The sequence below is a fragment of the Dendrobates tinctorius genome, unplaced genomic scaffold (assembly GCF_039654945.1).
Source record: "Dendrobates tinctorius isolate UK_male_01 unplaced genomic scaffold, ASM3965494v1 ptg000060l, whole genome shotgun sequence".
In the NCBI taxonomy this organism is placed as follows: Eukaryota; Metazoa; Chordata; class Amphibia; order Anura; family Dendrobatidae; genus Dendrobates; species Dendrobates tinctorius.
Genome location: NW_027361728.1, coordinates 85,185,241 through 85,212,935, shown reverse-complemented (window position 1 = coordinate 85,212,935; position 27,695 = coordinate 85,185,241). Strand labels below are relative to the sequence as shown.

At 41.9% G+C, this 27,695-nt stretch overlaps 1 protein-coding gene across 1 annotated transcript in view; it reads left to right on the top strand.

Moving 5' to 3' along the window:
• The window catches only part of SLC9A9 (solute carrier family 9 member A9), a 1,175,932-nt gene that overhangs the window by 466,981 nt on the left and 681,256 nt on the right, over positions 1-27,695 (top strand). The window contains exon 9 of the mRNA XM_073579113.1: positions 10,132-10,220. Coding sequence (XP_073435214.1) covers positions 10,132-10,220 — 89 coding nt within the window. The remainder of the gene's footprint in view (positions 1-10,131; positions 10,221-27,695) is intronic.

The following is a 27,695-nucleotide window of genomic DNA, read 5'->3' as shown; positions in this document are numbered from 1 at the left end:
CAACATGTATGTCAGTACCTGGATAAGAATGAAGTGATTAAACAGAGTCAGCATGGGTTTGTAACTAATAAGTCATGTCAGACTAACTTAATTTCCGTTTATGACGGAATCACTGATTGGGTGGATCAGGGAAATGCTGTCGATATAGTATATCTTGACTTCAGCAAAGCATTTGACAAAGTATCTCATACAATCCTTATTGAAAAAATGACTAGGTATGGAATGGACAAGGCAACTGTTAGGTGGATTCATAACTGGCTTAGTGATCGGACCCAAAGAGTGGTCGTAAATGGCTGCACATCCAGTTGGAAGAATGTCTCAAGTGGGGTACCACAGGGCTCTGTCCTGGGCCCTGTATTGTTCAACATCTTTATCAACGATTTAGATGAAGGAATTGAGGGTAAACTGATTAAATTTGCTGATGACACAAAGCTAGGAGGGATAGCTAATACTAGAGAAGAGAGAGAGAGAGGATTCAAAAAGATATAAATAACTGGAGCAGTGGGCAGCAACTAACACAATGGTTTTTAACAGGGAAAAATTCAAAGTACTACATCTGGGCAGTAAAAATGAAAAAAGCATATACAGAATGGGAGGAATAGGGCTAAGTGACAGCACATGTGAAAAAGACTTGGGTATACTAATAGATCACAGACTGAATATGAGTCAACAGTGTGATGCAGCAGCAAAAAAGGCAAATGCAATTCTGGGATGTATTAACAGAAGCATACAGTCAAGATCACGTGAAGTCATTATTGCCCTCTACTCCTCTTTGGTCAGACCTCATCTGGAATACTGTGTCCAGTTTTGGGCGCCACATTTTAAAAAAGACATCAACAAACTGGAGCAAGTTCAGAAAATAGTTACCAGAATGGTGACCGGTCTATGTTTAGCTTGCAAAAGAGAAGACTGAGAGGAGACTTAATAGCTGTCTACAAATATCTCAAGGGCTGTCACAGGATCATCTTTATTCTCATTTGCACAAGGAAAGACTAGAAGCAATGGGATGAAACTGAAAAGGAGGAGACACAGATTAGATATTAGAAAAAACTTTTTGACAGAGTAATCAATGAGTGGAACAGGCTGCCACGAGAAGTGGTGAGTTCTACTTCAATGGAAGTCTTCAAACAGAGGCTGGACAGACATCTGTCTTGGATGATTTAGCGAATCGTGCTTTGAGCAGGGGGTTGGACCAGATGGCCCAGGAGGTCCCTTCCAACTCTACGATTCTATGATTCTATGATTTTCCAAGCGATGCTACAGATCGCTTGGAAAACGCTAGCATTCTGAAAGGTAATTACTCACCACAGGTGAGTATAATAAAAGTTGTTTTTCTTCTCTTGCAGATCGGGGGTTTATCTACAAAATTATAGAATGCTGTAAGAAGCCTGAAAGGCGTTGGCCATATCTGATGACAGGTTCCCTTTAAACTCATTTTCAAGCTGGTGTTATAAAGTATTCTAATTTACTGACATAATGACTTTTGGGTTTTCATTGGCTGTAAGCCACAATCATCAATATTAACAGAACTAAATACTTGAAATAGATCACTCTGTTTGTAATGACTCTATATAATATGAGTTTCTCTTTGTATTGAAGAACTGAAATAAATTAACTTTTTGATGATATTCTAATTTTGTGAGAAGTGTGTGTGTGTGTGTGTGTGTGTGTGTGTGTGTGTGTGTGTGTGTGTGTGTGTGTGTGTGTGTATACGGATATATACTGTATATTTATAGTGATAAGTTATAGGCCAAATAGTCATCTTCTGGGTTAGATAAGTTGGCATAAGAAGGTCTTCCACTCAGTGGAATATTGTTCAAAACCCAGCTTCATTATCTTCATATAGTTCACACTAAAGGTCCCGTTACATTTAGCAATGCACCAGCGATCTGACAACGATACGACCCGGTCAGGATCACTGGTACATCTCTAAATGGTCGCTAGTGAGCTGCCAAACAGGCAGATCTCACCAGTGACGCAGTGATGCTCGGCGGTCGTTACTTACCTGTCACATGCAGCGATGATGACGACTTCCGCCTGTGTGCATGCGTCGCTCGTTGGCGCCAGCGGGTCGCCAGCGAGAAGAAAACAGCCCAGGACGCGTGATCAGCGATATCCAGTGGGGGGGGGGCGGTTGCAGGTAAGTGTCACATGCAGTGAGATCGCTAGCGATATCGCTGTTGCGTCACAAAATCGGTGACGCTTTAGAGATATCGCTAGCGATATCGCTATGTGTGTAAAAGGCCCTTAACTCAACAGGTGTAAAACTATCACCTGTCATCTGAATATATACACATCCACATCTCAATTCATAGTATTCTTCCTGGTGGTGATAAAGGTGACTACCACTGGCCTAAGCATGGCTTGAGCATTGTAATTGAACCTCATATGACTGACACACCTCTAAGGTGCAATGTCAGCTAGCCCCATTAAGCTTTAATAGGCAACCCAAACCCACAACAACTGAAAAATGGAGTGGAAATAGATATGTCATAAGACGGTTAGAAGAAAGAGGTCGAAATGGCTTTATTTCCCCAAGATTATTCTTGTATGTGTACTTGAAACCACAGAATGTATATACCTTGTCCAAGGAAAGGTGGCAATCCCTAGCAAAGTTTAGTTTGCCAATGGTTTGGTAAGTCTTGTTTTGACCTGGATTTTTATGGATTATTGGGCAGGTTTGGTAACAGGACAATGACTCCCATCCTGTCTAATATAGGTTTTCTCTATAGCCCTTAGGCTATTTTCAAGACTCTTTGCTGTCTCCATCAGGGGCTTCTGTCTGAGGCTCATTGAGAAAAATGAGATTCAAACAGAACTCAAATAGAATCATTGAGAAAATTGAGTCTACAAATTTGGACATTTTACCTTTTTTGCGGGCGGTGTCCATTTTTTATGTTGAACATGATAGTGTAGTCTACTTTGTTATTGTGTCTTATCTTAATGACCGTCAAACCAAAATTGCTCTATGATAGTGTAGGGATTAACTAATATTTTAAATCCTAAAGCCAACATCTCCCAATTTTAAGCAATCGAAAATAAAATATACCGTATTTTTCGGATCACAGGACGCACCTAGGTCTTAGAGGAGGAAATTAGGAAAAATAAAAATTGAAGCAAAAAATGTGGTCAATTTTGTACTTAATATCCCCTATCCTGGTATATATGATCCCCTCATCCTCATCCTGACACACATGGCACCATCATCCCTACCCTGGTATGCATGGATCCCTCAACCCTATCCTGGTATGCATGGGTCCCCTCATCCCTATCCTGGTGTGAATGGCCCCCTCTTCCCTATCCTGATGTGCATGGCCCCTTCATCCCTATTCTGGTAGGAATGGTCCGCCTCATCCCTATCCTGGTAGGAATGGTCTCCCTCATCCCAATCCTGGTAGGCATGATTGCCCTCATCCCTATCCTAGTATGCATGGCCTCATCCCTATCCTGGTATGCAGGGTCCCCATCTCGTCCTAGTATGCATGGATCCAGTACGCAGGGCTCCCATATTTTCCTAGCATGCATGGCCCCATCCCTGTCATGGTATGCAAGGGGATCTCTCTCAGGCCAAACTAACAGGTCAGGGAAATTCTTATCCTCTCTTGCTGACAACTTTATCTTCCAAAAGGTAGGGGAGAAAACAAGGGGAACTGCTACCTTGGATCTAATCCTTATAAACAGGGAGGAAATGGTTGAGGAGGTAAAAGTGGCTGGGACCCTAGGAGGTAGCGACCATGCTATTTTAGAATTTTGGGGATAACTAGAGGAGAAAGACCTGTGAAGACTCAGATGTCAAGGTTAGATTTCAGGCAGATTTTAAGGCATTCAGAAAGAGAATTGGAGGGTTTCAATGGCTGGACATCCTTAAGGACAAAAATGTCCAGGAAGGATGGGAAATCTTGAAAAATGAAATTCTCAAAGCACAATTGTTAACAATTCCGAAAAGAGGGAAGAATAGGAAGCATTTAAGGAAACCAGGATGGATGAACACATAACTTAAGCACATGCTGAAAAGGAAGAAAGAAATGTTTATAAAATGGAAAGAGGGAGGCATATCTAAAGAAGAATATAATGCTGTCTGCAGAACCTACAGGGCACGAATCAGATTATTAAAGCTGACAATGAATTGAGGCTTGCAAGAAATGTCAAAAGCAATAATGAAGGATTTTGGGGATATGTCAAGAGTAAAAGAAAAGTCAAAGATGCTATAGGATTTTTACAGGATGAAAATGATGAAATGGTAAGGCAGGAGAAGGCCGAACTTTTAAATTCCTATTATGCATCTGCTTTCACTCAGAAAGGAAATGTAACATCAACTATTCTTCACTGTCCTATTAAGGGAATAGAAGAATCCAGGATATCTATAAACAGAAAGATAGTGAGGAAACACTTAGCTAACCTAAATGAATTCAAGTCTCCAGGTCCAGATGAATTACACCCCAGAGTACTGAAGGAGATAGCAGAAGAAATTTTTGAACCGCTCTCCATAATCTTTGAAAATTCTTGGAGAACAGGAGAAGTCCCAGAAGACTGGAAAAGATCAAATGTTGTTCCTTTCTTCAAAAAGGGGAAGAAGGTGGACCCAGGCAACTATAAGCCGGTGAGTCTGACTTCTATACCAGGAAAGATCTTTGAACAAATTATTAAACAACATGTATGTCAGTACCTGGATAAGAATGAAGTGATTAAACAGAGTCAGCATGGGTTTGTAACTAATAAGTCATGTCAGACTAACTTAATTTCCTTTTATGACAGAATCACTGATTGGGTGGATCAGGGAAATGCTGTCGATATAGTATATCTTGACTTCAGCAAAGCATTTGACAAAGTATCTCATACAATCCTTATTGAAAAAATGACTAGGTATGGAATGGACAAGGCAACTGTTAGGTGGATTCATAACTGGCTTAGATATCGGACCCAAAGAGTGGTCGTAAATGGCTGCACATCCAGTTGGAAGAATGTCTCAAGTGGGGTACCACAGGACTCTGTCCTGGGCCCTGTACTGTTCAACATCTTTATCAACAATTTAGATGAAGGAATTGAGGGTAAACTGATTAAATTTGCTGATGACACAAAGCTAGGAGGGATAGCTAATACTAGCCCCTTCACTCCCGGAACTTTTTTCGATTTTTCGTTTTTCACTCACCTTCTTTCCAGAGCCATAACTTTTTTATTTTTCCATCAATATGGCCATGTGAGGGCTTATTTTTTGCGGGACGAGTTGTACTTTTAAACGACACCATTGGTTTTACCATGTCGTGTACTCAAAAACGGGAGAAAAATTCCAAGTGCAATCCAACACTTGTTTTTTGCTTGGCTTTTATGCTAGGTTCACTAGTTGCTAAATCTAGCCTGCCACTATGATTCTCCAGGTCATTGCGAGTTCATAGACACCAAACATATCTATGCTCTCTTTTATCCAAGTGGTGAAAAAAAAATTCCAAAGTTTGTTAAAAAAAAATTGCACAATTTTCCGAGACCCGTAACGTCTCCATTTTTCGTGATCTGGGGTTGGGTGAGATCTTATTTTTTGCGGGCCGAGGTGACGTTTTTAATGATTCTACATTTGTGCAGATGCGGCCTTTTGATCGCCCATTATTGCATTTTAATGCAATGTCGCTGCGACCAAAAAAAAGTAATTCTAGCGTTTTGAATTTTTTTCCCGCTACGCCGATTAGCGATCAGATTAATGCTTTTTTTTATTGATAGATCGGGCGATTCTGAACTCGGTGATACCTAATATGTGTATGTGGGTTTTTTTATTGTTTTATTTTGATTGGGGCGAAAGGTGGGTTATTTGAACTTTTAGATTTTTTTTTTTATTTTTAAACTTTTTTTACTTTTAGCATGCTTCAATAGCCTCCACAGGAGGCTAGAAGCATGCACAACCCGATCGGCTCTGCTACATATGGGCGATGAGCAGATCGCCCATATGTAGCAGATTTACTACTGTGCTCAAAGCCATCTGCCTGGAACAACCATAGAGGTCTCATAGAGACCTGTGGTTGTCCAGGCAACATGATCACGTGACGGGGGTCGGCGATGAGCTTATTTCCGGCCCGGCGGCCGGAAATGCTATGTAAATGCTCACTGTCAGCTTTGACAGCGGGATTTAACTAGTTAATAGGCGCGGGCAGACGGCGATTCCGCTCGCGCCTATTGTGGGCACATGTCAGCTGTTCATAACAGCTGACATGTTGCAACTTTGAGGTGGGTTCACCTCCGGAGCCCGCCTCAAAGCAGGGGACCTTACCGATGACTTACTATTCCGTCATCGGTAAGGAAGGGGCTAGAGAAGAGAGGATTCAAACAGATATAAATAAACTGGAGCAGTGGGCAGCAACTAACAGAATGGTTTTTAACATGGAAAAATGCAAAGTACTACATCTGGGTAATAAAAAAGAGAAAAGCATATACAGAATGGGAGGAATAGGGCTAAGCAACAGCGCATGTGAAAAAGACTTGGGTATATTAATAGATCACAGACTGAATATGAGTCAACAGTGTGATGCAGCAGCAAAAAAGGCGAATGCAATTCTAGGATGTATTAACAGAAGCATACAATCTAGATCACTTGAAGTCATTATTGCCCTCTACTCCTCTTTGGTCAGACCTCATCTGGAATACTGTGTCCAGTTTTGGGCGCCACATTTTAAAAAAGACATCAGCAAACTGGAGCAAGTTCAGAAAAGAGCGACCAGAATGGTGACCGGTCTGCAAACCCTGTCTTATGAGGAAAGGTTGCAGGATTTGGGAATGTTTAGCTTGCAAAAGAGAAGACTGAGAGGAGACTTAATAACTGCCTACAAATATCTCAAGGGCTATCACATTGTAGATGGATCATCTTTATTCTCATTTGCACAAGGAAAGACTAGAAGCAATGGGATGAAACTGAATGGGAGGAGACACAGATTAGATATTAGATAAGACTTTTTGACAGTGATCAATGAGTGGAACAGGCTGCCACGAGAGGTGGTGAGTTCTCCTTCAGTAGAAGTCTTCATCAGAGGCTGGACAGACATCTGTCTGGGATGATTTAGCGAATCCTGCTTTGAGCAGGGGGTTGGACCAGATGGCCCAGGAGGTCCCTTCCAACTCTGCGATTCTATGGCCCCATCTCATCCTAGCATGCATGGCCCCATCCCTATCCTGGTATGCAGGGCACCCAGCTCTTCCTAGTATGCATGGTCCCATCCCTATCCTGATGTGCAGGGCCCCCATCTTGTCCTAGTATGCAGGGCCCCCAGTATGCATGACCCCATCGCTATTCTAGTATGATTGGGCCCTATCCCGGTCCTGGTATGCATGGCCCCATCCTTATGATTGGTCCCCACCCCCATCCTTTTATGCATGGCCCCATCAGAAAACATAAAAAAAGAAAAAAAGCATTACACTTACCTTCCCAGTGCTTCCTCGCAGCCTCTTGCTCCATTGCCAGCAGCTGCTTTATGCTTGTAAGCAGCGCATGACAGTGATGTCATGCGCTGCTTGGAAGACGAAGGGCAGCTGCCAGAATACTCATTTCTCTGCATGCCGGAACTTTGTGCGCAGAGAGCAGTGAGTATTCATTGCTCTTCAGTAATGCGCACAGGTTCATCCTGAGCCTTCCTGCAGCTGCCGGGCACAGTAGTTAGCCGCAGCATCCGGCTCCTGTCTCCTGTGACTCGCTGTTCCACCGATGCCGCTCCCCCACCTCCCCTTCCATAACCAGATGGTAACTTTTAACTTGTAAATAAAAAATATGAGTAATTAGTTAAAATTATATGTTAAGGTGCACATTAAAACTACATTATGTTCCTTATTGGTCTATGTATCCCAAGCGGAGTCATTCAGTTGCAGTATAACTATGGATTGATCTCCCTATTTCTAGCTACATAGATGTACAAACTCCAATAGCCTCAATTTTTATAACGAGCATAAAGCAAAAGGACTGATGTTAATTACCTATTAATCAGGGATTGTATCCTATTTTGTACAACATGTTTCACTGTTACAGGCTTCATCAGGGTAATGAGGCAAATGACCACTTTCGATACATTTTACACATAGATAGGACCTGTAAGGAACAGAGTGTAATTTAAATGTGCATCTTAACATATGATTTGCTCTAGTTGCTCATTTTTTAATTTAAAAATTAAAAGTTATGTTTTATTTTGGATTGGTTAAAATGGGATCTTTTGGCCTGTGGCTATAGGATTTGCAAAATGAAATTAAACACGGACACTGCCAGAAAATGAGCTGTTGGGGTTTCGTCTGGATCCTGTGTTTTAAGCTTCAAAATATCTAAAGCAGACAGTAAAGGAGTCTGAGACATAGTGTGGAAAAAGCCTAGTAAATTCAGCTGTTGGACTGAACTCACTACTGGGCTCATAAAAATATTCTCTTTAGGTGAAGGCCATTTGCAGAGACAAAATCTATTGCTATTTGTGTGAAGTAACACATCATTTTTGCTTCTGCTTTGGATAGATGATCATATGCTTTAGTGCTCGTCTGGGCAGAGGTTAGCTCGTGTTTTTTGCCTGAGAGTAAAGACTAATCATTTATTTTATACAACAAATAAAAAAAAAGAAAAGAACAGGTAAAGCCCTGTTTCAACAGAATCTCCAAGTCATTGTCTCCAACTGCCCTTGATCTCATAATCTCATATATAAAAACAATGTGGTAGATGTTGCTCTTGAAGATATTTATTTTCTACTAGATGGTTGCCCAATTCTAACGCATCGTGTATTCTGGAATCTAAAAAAAATTAGAAAAAGTTTATTCTCACCTTCCGACGGCCCCCGATCTCCTCTCCACTCTCCCGGCATCTTGCGGTCCCAGTAATGCTTAGCGCGAAGGACTGGAGATGTTGTCACTCTCGCGAGAGCGCGATGTCATCAGCGGTCTTTCGTTCAAAGCATTACTGGGACCGGAAGATGCCGGGCGCGTGGTGAGAGGAGGAAAAGAGTCCAGGGGCCGTCGGAAGGTGAGTATATCACTATTTTTTATTTTAATTCTATTTTTTACAGGTTTATGGTAGCCAGGGCCTGGAGGACAGTCTCCTCACATCTGGACCCTGGGTAGCATTCACACATTGAGCGCTGCACCGGTCATCTGGCTGCGTTGCCGCCAACCTCTGTGCGGCAGGTGATGACCCGCGGCAACCGTCGGGAGAGCTCCCGACGGTAGCGGTGACGTGCGTCGTTCGAATTCCGCACCAATTCACAGCCAGACTGCGCCTGTTGCTGATTGGTCATGGCCGGCCGGGCGCGACCAATCAGCGACGCGGGATTTCCCTTACAGATGTAGGGAAGGTGACCTCATGGACGGACTGACTGGTCAGGTTTCAAAGGGGTTTGCACTTGTCTGGCAGGATGTCAGTTATGACAGAAGGGAAAACAGCTAGGAAAGTGTAGGTGATGTGCAGTGCCTGAAATTGACATTAGAGGGCAGGGAGGAGTGTGAGCATAGGACTTGACATCAGCTTAGGTCTAAGAAATTGTTGGTCATGGGGGCAGAGTTACAGGGAACCGGGAAAGCTATAAATTTGACAGGAGGGTTCCAGAAGATTGCAGTCCCCAGGGGAAGCTCAAGTGACGAGGAGACTGTGACAGTTGCTGCACTGTGAGGAAGAACCTAACCAGGGGACTGAGGAGAAAGGAAGTCAGGGGGGTGGTCCTGACATGAAGTACCGCAGTACAGACAAGGCCCCGGGGAAACACATACCGAGTTGAAGACGATACCTGACCAGAAAAAGTACTGTTGGTGTACGGGCCTAAGGCGGCCACAGTGACCGAGCTGACAGGAACGTCGTTAAGCGAAAAGGGATGGTACGTGTATTTACGTCCCTGGTGATAAGTACGGTGTGTGTGTAATGGGGCCTGGACACGGAGGGCCGTGAAGAGAATTTGCGGTGTATCGTGAGGGCCGTCAGTCGGACGGCGGGAAATAAACTTTGACCTGTTGCACCCGAAATCTGCCTCCATCTTTTGTATGTGCATCACTGCGTGGTATACAGAGGGACCACCCCCCCCTCCAGCCCGGCCTACTGACCCTACACAGACTAACAGACAGACAGAATTAGACGATCATATAGTAGATAACCGTCACATAGTTATTGCATATTATATTCTACAACTTGTTTTGCAGGAATTGTTGCTGTCCTGTTTTGTGGAGTGACCCAAGCCCATTACACATACAACAACTTATCGGAGGAGTCCAAACTGAGAACTAAACAGGTAGGATAATAGTAGATTTTATGTGCAATGAGTGATCTCTAATTATAAGGATTTTCCAGGGTTAAATAATTGTTTTACCATGAGACAGAGAAATAACAGATACAGTGGGGCAAAAAAGTATTTAGTCAGTCAGCAATAGTGCAAGTTCCACCACTTAAAAAGATGAGAGGCATCTGTAATTTACATCATAGGTAGACCTCAACTATGGGAGACAAACTGAGAAAAAAAAATCCAGAAAATCACATTGTCTGTTTTTTTTTTCATTTTATTTGCATATTATGGTGGAAAATAAGTATTTGGTCAGAAACAAGCAATCAAGATTTCTGGCTCTCACAGACCTGTAACTTCTTCTTTAAGAGTCTCCTCTTTCCTCCACTCATTACCTGTAGTAATGGCACCTGTTTAAACTTGTTATCAGTATAAAAAGACACCTGTGCACACCCTCAAACAGTCTGACTCCAAACTCCACTATGGTGAAGACCAAAGAGCTGTCAAAGGACACCAGAAACAAAATTGTAGCCCTGCACCAGGCTGGGAAGACTGAATCTGCAATAGCCAACCAGCTTGGAGTGAAGAAATCAACTGTGGGAGCAATAATTAGAAAATGGAAGACATACAAGACCACTGATAATCTCCCTCGATCTGGTGCTCCATGCAAAATCCCACCCCGTGGGGTCAGAATGATCACAAGAACGGTGAGCAAAAATCCCAGAACCACGCGGGGGGACCTAGTGAATGAACTGCAGAGAGCTGGGACCAATGTAACAAGGCCTACCATAAGTAACACACTACGCCACCATGGACTCAGATCCTGCAGTGCCAGACGTGTCCCACTGCTTAAGCCTGTACATGTCCGGGCCCGTCTGAAGTTTGCTAGAGAGCATTTGGATGATCCAGAGGAGTTTTGGGAGAATGTCCTATGGTCTGATGAAACCAAACTGGAACTGTTTGGTAGAAACACAACTTGTCGTGTTTGGAGGAAAAAGAATACAGAGTTGCATCCATCAAACACCATACCTACTGTAAAGCATGGTGGTGGAAACATCATGCCTTGGGGCTGTTTCTCTGCAAAGGGGCCAGGACGACTGATCCGGGTACATGAAAGAATGAATGGGGCCATGTATCGTGAGATTTTGAGTGCAAACCTCCTTCCATCAGCAAGGGCATTGATGATGAAACGTGGCTGGGTCTTTCAACATGACAATGATCCAAAGCACACCGCCAGGGCAATGAAGGAGTGGCTTCGTAAGAAGCATTTCAAGGTCCTGGAGTGGCCTAGCCAGTCTCCAGATCTCAACCCTATAGAAAACCTTTGGAGGAAGTTGAAAGTCCGTGTTGCCAAGCGAAAAGCCAAAAACATCACTGCTCTAGAGGAGATCTGCATGGAGGAATGGGCCAACATACCAACAACAGTGTGTGGCAACCTTGTGAAGACTTACAGAAAACGTTTGACCTCTGTCATTGCCAACAAAGGATATATCACAAAGTATTGAGATGAAATTTTGTTTCTGACCAAATACTTATTTTCCACCATAATATGCAAATAAAATGAAAAAAAAACAGACAATGTGATTTTCTGGATTTTTTTTTCTCAGTTTGTCTCCCATAGTTGAGGTCTACCTATGATGTAAATTACAGACGCCTCTCATCTTTTTAAGTGGTGGAACTTGCACTATTGCTGACTGACTAAATACTTTTTTGCCCCACTGTATATGTACAGTCATGGCCAAAAGTATTGACACCCCTGCAATTCTGTCAGATAATATTCAGTTTCTTCCTGAAAATGATTGCAAACACAAATTCTTTGGTATTATTATCTTCATTTAATTTGTCTTAAATGAAAAAACGCAAAAGAGAATGAAGCAAAAAGCAAAACATTGATCATTTCACACAAAACTCCAAAAATGGGCCGGACAAAAGTATTGGCACCCTCAGCCTAATACTTGGTTGCACAACCTTTAGCCAAAATAACTGCGACCAACCGCTTCCGGTAACTATCAATGAGTTTCTTACAATGCTCTGCTGGAATTTTAGACCATTCTTCTTTGGCAAACTACTCCAGGTCCCTGATATTTGAAGGGTGCCTTCTCCAAACTGCCATTTTTAGATCTCTCCACAGGTGTTCTATGGGAATCAGGTCTGGACTCATTGCTGGCCACCTTAGAAGTCTCCAGTGCTTTCTCTCAAACCATTTTCTAGTGCTTTTTGAAGTGTGTTTTGGGTTATTGTCCTGCTGGAAGACCCATGACCTCTGAGGTAGACCCAGCTTTCTCACACTGGGCCCTAAATTATGCTGCAAAATTTGTTGGTAGTCTTCTGACTTCATAATGCCATACACACGGTCAAGCAGTCCAGTGCCAGAGGCAGCAAAGCAACCCCAAAACATCAGGGAACCTCCGCCATGTTTGACTGTAGGGACCATGTACTTTTCTTTGAATGCCTTTTTTTTCTCCTGTAAACTCTATGTTGATGCTTTTGCCCTAAAAGCTCTACTTTTGTCTCATCTGACCAAAGAACATTCTTCCAAAATGTTTTAGGCTTTTTTAGGTAAGTTTTGGCAAACTCCAGCCTGGCTTTTTTATGTCTCGGGGTAAGAAGTGGAGTCTTCCTGGGTCTCCTACCATACAGTCCCTTTTCATTCAGATGCCGACGGATAGTACGGGTTGACACCGTTGTACCCTCGGACTGCAGGGCAGCTTGAACTTGTTTGGATGTTAGTGGAGGTTCTTTATCCAACATCCGCACAGTCTTGTGTTGAAATCTCTTGTCAATTTTTCTTTTCCGGCCACATCTAGGGAGGTTAGCCACAGTGCCATGGGCTTTAAACTTCTTGATGACACTGCGCACTGTAGACACAGGAACATTCAGGTCTTTGGAGATGGACTTGTAGCCTTGAGATTGCTCATGCTTCCTCACAATTTGGTTTCTCAAGTCCTCAGACAGTTGGTCTTCTTTCTTTTCTCCATGCTCAATGTGGTACACACAAGGACACAAGACAGAGGTTGAGTCAACTTTAATCCATGTCAACTGGCTGCAAGTGTGATTTAGTTATTGCCAACACCTGTTAGGTGCCACAGGTAAGTTATAGGTGCTGTTAATTACACAAATTAGAGAAGCATCACATGATTTTTCGAACAGTGCCAATACTTTTGTCCATCCTCTTTGTTATGTTTGGTGTGGAATTATATCCAATTTAGCTTTAGGACAATTCTTTTTGTGTTTTTTCATTTAAGACAAATTAAATGAAGATAATAATACCAAAAAATTTGTGTTTGCAATCATTTTCAGGAAGAAACTGAGTATTATCTGACAGAATTGCAGGGGTGTCAATACTTTTGGCCATGACTGTACATGCTAACCACTCTTGCCAGTGATTCACCTGCTTCACATCAACAGAGCAGCTCTTCTTCCGGGCTGCTCTGTCGATGGGTCCTGACTAGAGTTGAGCGACTTTGGTCAGATCGGGTTTTGTGAAACCCGAATGAAACAAAATAAGTTTCAGATGAAACTCGTCCGACTAGAGCAAAAAAAAGTCGGCGTTTCGTCCGACTTTTATTTCCCATTGACTTGCATTGGGGTCGGGTTTCGGACGAAACTCCGACTTTGTTTTGCTCTAGTCGGACGAGTTTCATCTGAAACTTATTTTGTTTCATTCGGGTTTCACGAAACCCGATCCGACCAAAGTCGCTCAACTCTAGTCCTGACTGCTGATGTCATGCTGATTGAGAGCTGTCTCCCTGAAATCAGCATAGCAGATACTGCTATGTCGACATGATGTCAGCGGAAGCTGCAGAATCGCAGGCAGGAGAAGTCAGTGACCAATCTGTGCCGACAGATCTGCGCTGATGAACTACCTGCCTGTTAGATCTTAGACCCACAGTAAAAATTAATAGTCCTGGATGACCCCTTCAAGGAGCTATACCATGATTCTTTACTTTTTCTGGTTTAACTTTAATTTTGTTACATTTTAAGGTCATACAGGTTAATAAACAAGCAATCAGAAAATGTGGGATGGATTGGGATACAATCAAGAGTAACAATTGTTTGATAAAGCCAGGGAAACACAAAGATAGTGCATAACATAATCTTTTACAATATGATGCCCTACATGTTATGGCAATTATAGAAATTAGCATTTTATGGAAGCAGACCTGATAACAAAGATGAAGCATATTTCTCTGTGGTTGGTCCATAGCAGTGGATCTTTTCATGATTAGAAAGGGGATGTTGACCACTTACGTCAAACATATCAGGAGAAAACACATGGAAAGTGGCAAAAGGGGAGAATCTGAAGTAATAGAGGATTGTTAGAGGAAAGGTTCCCAAGATAGAGCCAGGGGAGTGAATTGATCTAGCCGAAGCTTTCAATGTAATTTTAGTTGCTTTTAGTAGCTTTTACGTTTCTTTCATGAAGCACATACGAGGTATAGCATAAGGGATGTGACTACTGTACAATGCCAAAGCAGTCCAGACAATCAAATCTGTACACTCTCTTAGGGGCATACATAAAAATCATGGGGCTCTATAGCAGAAGTTCTAATTGGGATCCCTCAACTACAACAAAAAAAATTAATATTTGGTGAGGTCACAGGAGAGCATATCTCACAAAGTAATGTTGCTCCTACTGAAGCTCTAGTTCCCCCTTCCTTGCACCAATAAAGTATGATGCAAACAAAAGTGCCACACAATCACTGTTCCTCCATAGTACCCTCCATATGAACAGTATGATAGCCCTTCTGTACCCCACCTCAAGTCCCCTGGCAAGGAATGGTGACCCCAACACAGTATGATCCCCAACTGTGATCCCCACACAGCCCCTCTTGCAGTATAATGAGTCTACATACAGTATAATAGAAAACCAGAAAACTGATCCGGAGTATGACTTGAATAACATGCATGATGTAAAAGCGTGTTCACACTGGCTCTGGAAACAAACAAAACCAAAGAATAGACAATGTGTACATATACCCTAATGAAAATAAATAAGTATAATAATAGGCTCCATAGTCCTCCATATAGTATAATGCACTCCCCATAGTCCTCCATATAACGTAATGCACTTCCTTTAGTTCTCCACATAGTATAATGCACTCCACATAGTCATCTGTATAGTATATTGCACCCTCATAGTCCTCCATATAGTATAATGCATTTCCTGTAGTCTGACATATAGTATAATGCACCCCTCATAGTCCTCCATACAGTATACTGTACTTCCCATAGTCCTCAATACAGTATATTGCACCTCCCATAGTCCTCCATACAGTATAATGCACTTCCCATATTACTCCATACAATATTATGGCCACCACAATTTAAAAGGAAAAAAATATAATACTCACCTTTCCTCCTCTTTACCCCGCTGCTCTAATCTCTGTAGCTTGTTTTCTGAATCACTGCACTTCTCAAAGTACTGGGCACCATGTATTAGAGCACTGCGCCCACTGTGCTGGGACGTTAGAAGCCGAGGAATAATGATGGATGAGGAAGCGTCAGCTGACACTCCCTCTTTCATCATTACTTTCAACTGTATCAGTATCCACAATTGGCGCTCTCTGTCCTTCTACTTATTTATTTATCTTTAAGGGAATCTGTCAGCAGGTTTTGGCTACACCATCTGAGAGCCGCATAATATAAGGAAAGAGACCATTATTCCAGGGATGTATTACCGTATTTTTCGGACCCTAAGACGCACCTAGGTTTTAGAGGAGGAAATTAGGAATAAAATTGATGAAAAAAATGTTTTCAATTCTGTACTAATATCCCCCATCCTGGTATATATGGTCCCCTCATCCCCATGCTAGTATGCATGGCCCCCTCATCCCTACCCTGGTATACAAGGCCCCCTCATCCCAATCCTAATATGCATGGCCCCCTCATCCTTATCCTGGCAGTAATGATCGCCCTCATCCCTATCCTGGTATGCATGGCCCCCTTATCCCTACCCTGGTATGCTTGGCTCCCTCATCCCTACCCTGGTATGGATGGTCCCCTCATCCCCATCCTGGTATGCATAGCCTCCTCTACCTCCAGAGTTTACTATAAATTAAGGGGACGCTATCCGTGTGTGACATGTTGTAATGACTGACAGTCTGCTCTGACAATTCACTGTAATATCAGGACTATATGATCAGTATGCATTTTCAAAGTAAGTACATCAGCCTCAAAAAGTCTATGACCTGTTTAATATTGTATGCTAGTGACAGATCCACTTTAAGTACTTGCGGCCTTTAAATAGACTACAAAAAATAAGCCTCTATTCATTATTTGTATTTTTATTTATCAATTTCTTGTTTTTAAAATTCTTTTCGGTGGTATTTATTGCTGTTTTTCATGGCAAATTCTTCAAAAATGTTCATGAATTTCGTGCAAAGTAAAAGATGGTCTTTATTTTTGTCTTTAACCATTTTTGCGACTTGCTAGTTCAAAAAGTCCCACGTTTCGAAAAGTGGCCTAAAAAATGTGCTCAAACTATGTGACTTGCATAAAATCATTACAGGGGGACACTAGAGTACATTTCTGACAAAGTTTGCAGCTTTTAGAAAAGTCACAACTGATAAATCCGCCCAAAAAGATCCGGAAACCCTAATCTCCTCCCACAATGGCGGACATTACTAAAAAAAACAGGCAAACGCATATATAATATAATTTAAAAATGGCGCAAATTAAAAAAGAATTAGGTGCTATTGAAAAAAATATCACAGACTATTTGGAAAAGAAAAAAGACACAACTACTATGTTGAATCGGGCCCATAATCTTCATGGAGCATTTTGTCTAATTGTAAGCTTGCATTAAAATCTTAAAAGGAAAACTGGAACAGCTGCATGCCATGTTTAGGCGCCGACAATTAGATTTTATACAGCTGAGATGTTTATCTGGATTCAGACTGATTCTTGTACTGAAACATCAGCGTGATTTGTAAATGACCAGATGGAGGGAATTATAATTTAACACTCTTTTTTGCTTGCTTTCATAAGTACAGTTGCATGTGATATACTGGAATCCATCAGCTTCATTGAAGCATCAATACGATAGCACTTCAAACCATACGAGATCTTTACGTTGTGTTTATGAGAGGGAAGGCGCTGATGGCAAATATCAAGCCATCATTTTCCTAGTGCAGTTTCGAAGTCAAGAAATCCTATTTCTAGTATGTCCTATATCTGATAAAATAATCTGTGTATTGAGGCAGTTATCAGGTCAAAAGTGGCCAAGTTTCCCTCTTGTGTGGTTACTGCTGCTCCCCTGAGTATTCTGCTTTCTTCTTTTTTTTAAAGCTCGCCATACAGTTCCTGAGATATAGGTCCTTTTATTTCATGCCTCCAATATGCCAATTTTTATGGTCTTTACCAAAAGGGTGTTACTCCGGGGGTTCCCTGAGGGCGGGTCTTTAGACTGCTTTGACTTATTACCCGTGAGTAACGCCCACTTGTAAAAAACATGAAAATTAGCAGACTGGGCTCCTGAGCAAAAATGGCCTGATCACTGTAATCGTTTGGCAGATTTTAAAAAAGGAAAGAAATTATATACTCAAGGGAGCAATAGATATAAACTAAGATAAAAAAAACTGGCCATTTTTGAAATAGTGAAAGGTTTTCATTAACAGCCCGAGGGTGGTTTGCATGTTAATGACCAGGCTAATTTTTACAATTCTGACCACTGTCCCTTTATGAGGTAATAACTCTGGAGCACTTTACTAGACCCCGGTGATTCTGAGATTGTTTTGTTTTCATGACATATTGTACTTCATGATAGTGGTAACATTTATTTGCTATAACTTGAGTTTATTTGTTAAAAAAAATGGAATTTGGCAAACATTTTGAAACTTTTGCAAATTTCCAACTTTGATTTTTCATGCCCTTAAGTTACAGACATATACCACAAAAAATACGTGTCTACTTTACATCAGCACAATTTTGGAACCATAATTTTTTTTTGTTACCAAGTTATAAGGGTTAAAATTTAAACAGCGATTTCTCATTTTTACAACACCATTTTTTTGGACCACATAACATTTGAAGTCACTTTGAGGGGTCTATATGAAAATACCCAAAAGTGACACCATTCTAAAAACTGCACCCCTCAAGGTGCTCAAATCCTCATTCAAGACGTTTATTAACCCTTCAGGTGCTTCATAGGAATTTTTGGAATGTTTTAAAAAAAAATGAACATTTAAACTTTTTTCACAAAAAAATTTACTTCAGATCCAATTTTTTTTATTTTACCAAGGGTAACAGGAGAAATTGGACTGCAAAAGTTATTGTGCAATTTGTCCTGAGTACGCTGATGCCCCATATATAGGGGTAAACCACTGTTTGGGCACATGGAAAATCTCGGAAGGGAAGGAACGTCGTTTGACTTTTCAATGCAAAATTGGTTGGAATTGAGATCAGACGCCATATCGCGTTTGGAGAGCCAATGATGTGCCTAAACAGTAGAACTCCCCCACAAGTGACACCATTTTGTAAACTAAACCCCCAATGCAACATATCTAGATTTGTAGTGAGCACTTTGAACCCCCAAGTGCTTTACAGAAGTTTATAACGTAGAGCCGTGAAAATAAAAAATCATATTTTTTCCACAAAAATGATCTTTTTGCCCCCAATTTTTTATTTTAACAAGGTTAATAGAAGAAATTGGACCCCAAAAGCTGTTGGGCAATTTGTCCTGAGTATGCTGATACCCGAAATATGGGGGTAAACCACTGTTTGGGCTCATGGAAGTGCTCGGAAGGGAAGGAGCGCCATTTTACTTTTTCAACACAAAATTGGCTGGAATTAAGATCGGACACCATGTCACGTTTGGAGAGCCTCTGATGTGCATAAACAGTGGAAACCCCCCAGAACTGACAACATTTTGGAAGCTAGACCTCCAAAGGAACTTATCTAGATGTGTGGTTAGCGCTTTTAACCCCCAAGTGCTTCACAGAAGTTTATAAAGTAGAGCTGTAAAAATAAAAAATCATATTTTATCCACAAAAATGATCTTTTCGCACCCAATTTTTTATTTTCCCAACGATAACAGGTGAAATTGGACACTAAAAGTTATTGTGCAATTTGACCTGAGTATGCAGATACTCCAGATGTGGGGGTAAACCAGTGTTTGGGCGCATGGCAGAGCTCAGAAGGGAAGGAGCACCAGATTTTACTGTTATGGTTTGCAGGTGCCATGACCCACTGGGAGAGCCCATGAGGTGCCAGAACAGCAGATACTCCCCATAAGGGACCCTACACCTCTCAATTAATTCATCTAGATGTGCAGTGATTATATTGACAACATGTGTGTGTCACAGAATTTTATACCATTGGGCAGTGAAGACAAAATAACTACATTTTTACCACCAAAATTTTGTTTTAGCTAAAGATTTTACATTTTCACACAAGAACTGGGTAAAAATGGCACCAAAATTTGTCCCACAATTTCTACTGATCTTGGCAGTACCCCATATGTGACTGTACAGTACTACTTAGCCATACGGAGAGACTCGTGAGGAACGGAGCACTATTTGCCTATTAAAGTGTGTGGGTCTGTGAACATGTCAATGTGTTTTTTTTTAATTATTTAAAAAAATAATTTAAAAACCGGCGTGGGGTCCCCCACATTTTTGAAAACCAGCCTTGCTAAAGCTCACAGCAGGGAGCTGGTATTCTCAGACTGGTAAGGGGCCATGAATATTGACCCCCCAGCCTAAAAATAGCATTCCGCAGCTGCCCAGAAAAGCTGCCCATGGCAGCCAACACCTACTTATCCATCTGGATCTTGAATTCCCACAGGATTTTTGCCCTTTCATTCTCCATCACTTTCTCTGGGGTCTCCCACCTGGACTTAGGGGGACTTAGCCCATATGCTGTGCAGATGTTCCTGTATGCAATTCCCGCTACATGGTTGTGGCGTTCGGTATACGCTGTTCCTGCTTGCATTTTGCATCCTGCCACTATGTGTTGGATGTTTTCTGAGGTTTCTTTGCGTTGTCTGCACCTTGGGTCTTGTCTTGTGTGGGAGATTCCTGTTTTTATGGATCTGGTACTTAGTGCTCACTCTTGTGCCGCTATGATTAGTGCCTCTGTTCTGTCTTGGAGGCCAGCTTTCTCCAGCCATTGGTAGGATTTCTCCATGTCAGCCACCTCCATTATCTGTCGATGGTACATCCCATGCAGCGGCTTGTCTGGCCATGGCGCTTCATGTTCCTGTTCTTCCATCCAGATCTGTTGTTGTTGCTGCCTTAGGCTTTCTCCCAGCATCTCATCTTTCGGTTCCATTTTTCTGATGTTTTCCTGGATACTACTTGTTTCATCCGTGATGGTGGCTTGGATGCTTATCAAGCCTCGACCACCCTCCTTTCTGTTGGTATACAATCTTTGGGTTCTAGACTTAGGGTAGAGACATCCAGGCATTGTGAGGAGCTTTCGTGTATTCACATCTGCAGCTTCCATCTCTTCTTTTGGCCAGCACACTATGCCAGCAGGGTATCCGATAAATGGCAGGGCATATGTATTGATGGCATGGATTTTATTCTTCCCTTTGAGCTGGCTCTTCAGGACTTTTGATGTTATTTGGATGTTGCTGCTTTCCTTTCCTCCTCATCATGGTTACCGTATCCCTGTAGGATGCTGAGGTACTTGTAGCATGTCTGTACATCTGCTGGTAATTCCACTCCATCAGTCTTGACTACCTTGTCTCTCTTTATTACCAACTGGCCACACTTCTCCAGTCCGAAGGACATCCCAATGTCTTCGCTGTAGATCCTTGTCAGGTGGATCAGTGAATTGATGTCTTGTTCGTTTTTCACATACAGCTTGATGTCATCCATGTAGAGGAGGTGGCTGATGGTGCTTCCACTCTTGAACTTGTATCCATAGCCAGACTCTGTAATTATCTGACTGTGGGGGTTCAAGCCTATGCAGAACAGCAATGAGGACAGTGCATCACCTTGGTATATGCCACATTTGATGGCCATTTGTACTAGTTGTCTTGAGTTGACTTCCAGTGTTGTTCCCCATTGCCCCATTGAGTTTCTGAGGAAGATTCTTAATTTCCTGTTGACATTGTAGAGAGGCAAGCATTAACAAATTTATGTGTGTGGCTTGGCTTTCTGTAGTCAATCCAGGCTGTGCTGAGATTGGTCTAACTGGATCTTGAGTCTTGAGCAGGTTATTGGGCGGTAGTTGGTTGGAACTGTTCCTTTGTGAGGATCCTTCATGATCAGCACTATTATTCCTTGTGTTAGCCTGTTTCTAGCTGTTTGTTTATCTGCTTTGCCATGCATTCATGTACTGCTGTTAATTTACTTAGCCAGTAGGTGTGGATCATGTCTGGGCCAGGTGCTATCCAGCTCTTCATGTTCTTGACCCGTTGTTGGATGTCTGCTTCTGTAATGATGACTTCTTGTTGCTCTAGGTGTTTGCTGTGTTTCATAGAATCATAGAATTATAGAATTGTAGAGTTGGAAGGGACCTCCTGGGTCATCTGGTCCAACCCCTTGCTCAAAGCAGGATTCACTAAATCATCTCAGACAGATGTCTGTCCAGCCTCTGTTTGAAGACTTCTATTGGAGGAGAACTCACAACCTCTCATGGCAGCCTGTTCCACTCATTGATCACTCTAACTGTCAAAAGTTTTTTCTAATATCTAATCTTTGTCTCCTCCCATTCAGTTTCATCCCATTACTTCTAGTCTTTCCTTTTTCAAATGAGAATAAAGTTGATCCTTCTACAATGTGACAGCCCTTGAGATATCTGTAGACAGCTATTAAGTCTCCTCTCAGTCTTCTCTTCTGCAAGCTAAACATTCCCAAATCCTGCAACCTTTCCTCATAAGACAGGGTTTGCAGACCGGTCACTATTCTGGTTGCTCTTTTCTGAACTTTCTCCAGTTTGTTGATGTCTTTTTTATGTGGTGCCCAAAACTGGACACAGTATTCCAGATGAGGTCTGACCAAATAGAAGTAGAGGGCAATAATGACCACTTGATCTAGACTGTATGCTTCTGTTAATACATCCTAGAATTGTATTTGCCTTTTTTGCTACTGCATCACACTTTTGACTCATGTTCAGTCTGTGGTCTACTAGTATACCCAAGTCTTTTTCACATGTGCTGTTGCTTAGCCCTATTCCTCCCATTATGTATATGCTTTTTTCAATTTTATTGCCAAGATGTAGTACTTTGCATTTTTCCCCTGTTAAAAACCATTCTGTTAGTTGCTGCCCACTGCTCCAGTTTATTTATAACTTTTTGAATTCTCTATCTTCTCTAGTATTAGCTATCCCTCCTAGCTTTGTGTCATCAGCAAATTTAATCAGTTTACCCTCAATTCCTTCATCTAAATTATTGATAAAGATGTTGAACAATACAGGGCCCAGGACAGAGCCCTGTGGTACGCCACTTGAGATATTCTTCCAACTGGATATGCAGCCATTTACAACCACTCTTTGGGTCTGATCACTAAGCCAGTTATGAATCCACCTAACAGTTGCCTTGTCCATTCCATCATTCCATACTTAGTCATTTTTTTAGTAAGGATACTTTGTCAAATGATCTTGCAACCACATTGCACTGGTCTTGTGTGTTTTTTCCTTCTCCCATATGTTCCTCCAGTATTGTTCTGTCTCTGCTATTAGGGGAGTTGCTGCCTTTGTGCATTTACTCTGTAGTTGAGAGTGCATCTTGGATGGTTCTTTGGAGAACAGGGCATTTATCTTCTTGGCCTCAGCTTCTCTAGTGTATCTCTCTAGTCTGTGAGCCTTTGTTAGCAGTCTCTTGGGTTTCAGTTGGGGTCAGGCCTTTGTACTTGGTCTTATTCTTGCTCTTTAACCCCTTCACCCCCAAGGGTGGTTTGCACGTTCATGACCGGGCCAATTTTTACAATTCTGACCACTGTACCTTTATGAGGTCATAACTCTCGAACGCTTCCATGGATCCCGGTGATTCTGACATTGTTTTCTCGTGACATATTGTACTTCATGTTAGTGGTAAAATTTCATTCAAATAACTTGCGTTTATTTGTGAGAAAAATGGAAATTTGGCGAAAATTTTGAAAATTTCGCAATTTTCCAACTTTGAATTTTTATGCCCTTAAATCACAGAGATACGGCACACAAAAAACTTGATAACTAACATTTCCCACATGTTTACTTTACATCAGCACAATTTTGGAACCAAAATTTTTTTTTGTTAGGAAGTTATAAGGGTTAAAAGTTGACCAGCGATTTCTCATTTTTACAACACCATTTTATTTTTAGGACCACATCACATTTGAAGCCACTTTGAGGGGTCTATATGATAGAAAATACACAAAAGTGACACCATTCTAAAAACTGCACCCCTTAAGGTGCTCAAAACCACATTCAAGAAGTTTATCAACCCTTTAGGTGCGTCACAGGAATTTTTTTGAATATTTAAAAAAAAATGAACATCTAACTTTTTTTCATAAAAAAAATACTTCAGGTTCAATTTTTTTTATTTTACCAAGGGTAACAGGAGAAATTGAACTGCAAAAGTTATTGTGCAATTTGTCCTGAGTACGCAGATACCTGATATGTGGGGGGGAACGACTGTTTCGGCGCATGGCAGAGCTCAGAATGGAAGGAGCGCCGTTTGACTTTTTCAATGCAAAATTGGCTGGAATTCAGATTGGACGCCATGTCACGTTTGGAGAGTCCCTGATGTACCTAAACAGTGGAAACCCCCTACAAGTGACCCCATTTTGGAAACTACACCCCCCAAGGAACTTATCTAGATATGTGGTGAGAACTTTGAACCCACAAGGGCTTTACAGAAGTTTATAACGTACAGCGGTACAATTAAAAAATCATATTTTTTCCACAAAAATGATCTTTTCACCCCAATTTTTATTTTCCCAAGGGTAACAGGACCCTAAAAGTTATTGTGCAATTTGTCCTGAGTACGCTGATACCCCACATGTGGGGGTAAACCACTATTTGGGCGCATGGCAGAGCTCGGAAGGGAAGCAGCGCCATTTGACGTTTTTGGCTGGAATTGAGATTGGACACCATGTCGCGTTTGGAAAACCCCTGATGTACCAAAACAGTGGAAACCCCCCACAAATGACACCATTTTGGAAACTAGACCCCCTAAGGAACTTATCTAGATGTGTGGTGAGAACTTTGAACCCCCATGGGCTTCACAGAAGTTTATAACATAAAGCCATACAATTAAAAAATCATATTTTTTCAACAAAAATGATCTTTTCACCCTCAATTCTTATTTTTCCAAGGGTAACAGGACCCTAAAAGTTATTGTGCAATTTGTCCTGAGTACGTTGATACCCCACATGTGGGGGTAAACCACTATTTGGGCGCATGGCAGAGCTCGGAAGTGAAGCAGCGCCATTTGACGTTTTTGGCTGGAATTGAGATCGGACACCATGTCGCGTTTGGAAAACCCCTGATGTACCAAAACAGTGGAAACCCCCCACAAATGACACCATTTTGGAAACTAGACCCCCTAAGGAACTTATCTAGATGTGTGGTGAGAACTTTGAACCCCCATGGGCTTCACAGAAGTTTATAACATAAAGCCATACAATTAAAAAATCATATTTTTTCAACAAAAATGATCTTTTCACCCTCAATTCTTATTTTTCCAAGGGTAACAGGACCCTAAAAGTTATTGTGCAATTTGTCCTGAGTACGCTGATACCCCACATGTGGGGGTAAACCACTATTTGGGCGCATGGCAGAGCTCGGAAGGGAAGCAGCGCCATTTGACGTTTTTGGCTGGAATTGAGATCGGACACCATGTCGCGTTTGGAAAACCCCTAATGTACCAAAACAGTGGAAACCCCCCACAAATGACACCATTTTGGAAACTAGACACCCTAAGGAACTTATCTAGATGTGTGGTGAGAACTTTGAACCCCCATGGGCTTCACAGAAGTTTATAACATAAAGCCATACAATTAAAAAATCATATTTTTTCCACAAAAATGATCTTTTCACCCTCAATTCTTATTTTTCCAAGGGTAACAGGACCCTAAAAGTTATTGTGCAATTTGTCCTGAGTACGCTGATACCCCACATGTGGGGGTAAACCACTATTTGGGGGCATGGCAGAGCTCGGAAGGGAAGCAGCGCCATTTGACGTTTTTGGCTGGAATTGAGATCGGACACCATGTCGCGTTTGGAAAACTCCTGATGTACCAAAACAGTGGAACCCCCCACAAATGACACCATTTTGGAAACTAGACCCCCTAAGGAACTTATCTAGATGTGTGGTGAGCACTTTGACCCCCCCAGTGCTTCACAGAAGTTTACAACGTCCGGGCGTGAAAATAAAAAATTCGTATTTTTTCCACAAACATGATCTTTTAGTCACCATTTTTTTATTTTTCCAAGGGTACCAGGAGAAATTGGACCCCAAAAGTTGTTGTCCAATTTGTCCTGAGTATGCTGATACCCCATATGTGGGAGAAAACTACTGTATGGGCACACGTCGGGGCTCGGAAGGGAAGTAGTGACGTTTTGGAATGCAGACTTTGATGGAATGGTCTGCGGGTGTCATATTGCCTTTGGAGAGCCCCTAATGTACCTAAACAGTGGAAACCCCCCACAAATGACACCATTTTGTAAACTAGACCCCCCAAGGAACTTATCTAGATGTGTGGTGAGCACTTTGACCCCCCCAGTGCTTCACAGAAGTTTACAACGCCCGGGCGTGAAAATAAAAAATTCGTATTTTTTCCACAAACATGATCTTTTAGTCACCATTTTTTTATTTTCCCAAGGGTACCAGGATAAATTGGACCCCAAAAGTTGTTTTCCAATTTGTCCTGAGTACGCTGCTACCCCATATGTGGGAGAAAACTACTGTATGGGCACACGTCAGGGCTCGGAAGGGAAGTAGTGACGTTTTGGAATGCAGACTTTGATGGAATGGTCTGCGGGTGTCATGTTGCCTTTGGAGAGCCCCTAATGTACCTAAACAGTGGAAACCCCCCACAAATGACTCCATTTTGTAAACTAGACCCCCCAAGGAACTTATCTAGATGTGTGGTGAGCACTTTGACCCCCCCAGTGCTTCACAGAAGTTTACAACGCCCGGGCGTGAAAATAAAAAATTCGTATTTTTTCCACAAACATGATCTTTTAGTCACCATTTTTTTTATTTTCCCAAGGGTACCAGGAGAAATTGGACCCCAAAAGTTGTTGTCCAATTTGTCCTGAGTACGCTGACACCCCATATGTGGGAGAAAACTACTGTATGGACACACGTCGGGGCTCGGAAGGGAAGCAGTGACGTTTTGGAATGCAGACTTTGATGGAATGGTCTGCGGGTGTCATGTGCGTTTGGAGAGCCCCTGATGTACCTAAACTATTGAAACTCCCCACAAGTGACCCCATTTTGGACACTAGACCCCCCACGGAACTTATCTAGATGTGTGGTGAGCACTTTGAACCCCCAAGTGCTTCACAGAAGTTTATAACACTCGGACGTGAAAATAAAAAAATCATTTTTTTTCCACAAAAATGATATTTTTGCCCCCAATTTTTTATTTTCCTAAGGGTAACAGGAGAAATTGGACCCCAAAAATTGTTTTGCAATTTGTCCTGAGTAGGATGATACCCTACATGTGGGGGTAAAACACTGTTTGGGCGCATAGCAGAGCTTGGAAGGGAAGGAGCACCATTTGACTTTTTCAACTCAGAATTGGCTGGAATTGAGATCAGACGCCATGTTGCATTTGGAGAGCCCCTGATGTGCCCAAACAGTGGAAACCCCCAATTCTAACTCCAACCCGAACCCCAACACGCCCCTAACCCTAGCCCTAACCCTAGCCCTAACCCTAGCCCTAGCCCTAACCCTAGCCCTAACCCTAACCCTAGCCCTAACCCTAACCCTAACCTAACCCTACCCCAACACACCCCTAGCCCTAACCCTAACCCTAATGGAAAAATGGAAATAAATACATTTTTTTTATTTTATTATTTTTCCCTAACTAAAGGGGTGATAACAGGGGGTTTGATTTACTATTTATGGCGGTTTTTATGTTTGGCGGCTGTCGCACGCTAAAAGACGCTTTTTATTGTAAAAATAGTTTTTGCATCACCACATATTGAGAGCTATAATTTTTCCGGATTTTGATCCACTGAGTCATGTGAGGTCTTATTTTTTGCGGGACGAGTTGACGTTTTTATTGGTACCATTTTCGGGCACGTGAAATTTTTTAATCGCTTTTTATTCCGATTTTTGGGACGCAGAATGAACAAAAACCAGCGTTTCATGAATTTCTTTTGGGGGGGGTGCGTTTACACCGTTCCACGTGCGGTAAAATTGATAAAGCGGTTTTATTCTTCGGGTCAGTACGGTTACAGCGATACCTCATTTATGTAGTTTTTTTATGTTTTTGTCGGTTTTATGCAATGAAAACTATTTTATATAAAAAATAATTATTTTTGCATCGCTTTATTCTGCGAGTTATAACTTTTTTATTTTTTTGCTGATGATGCTGTGTGGCG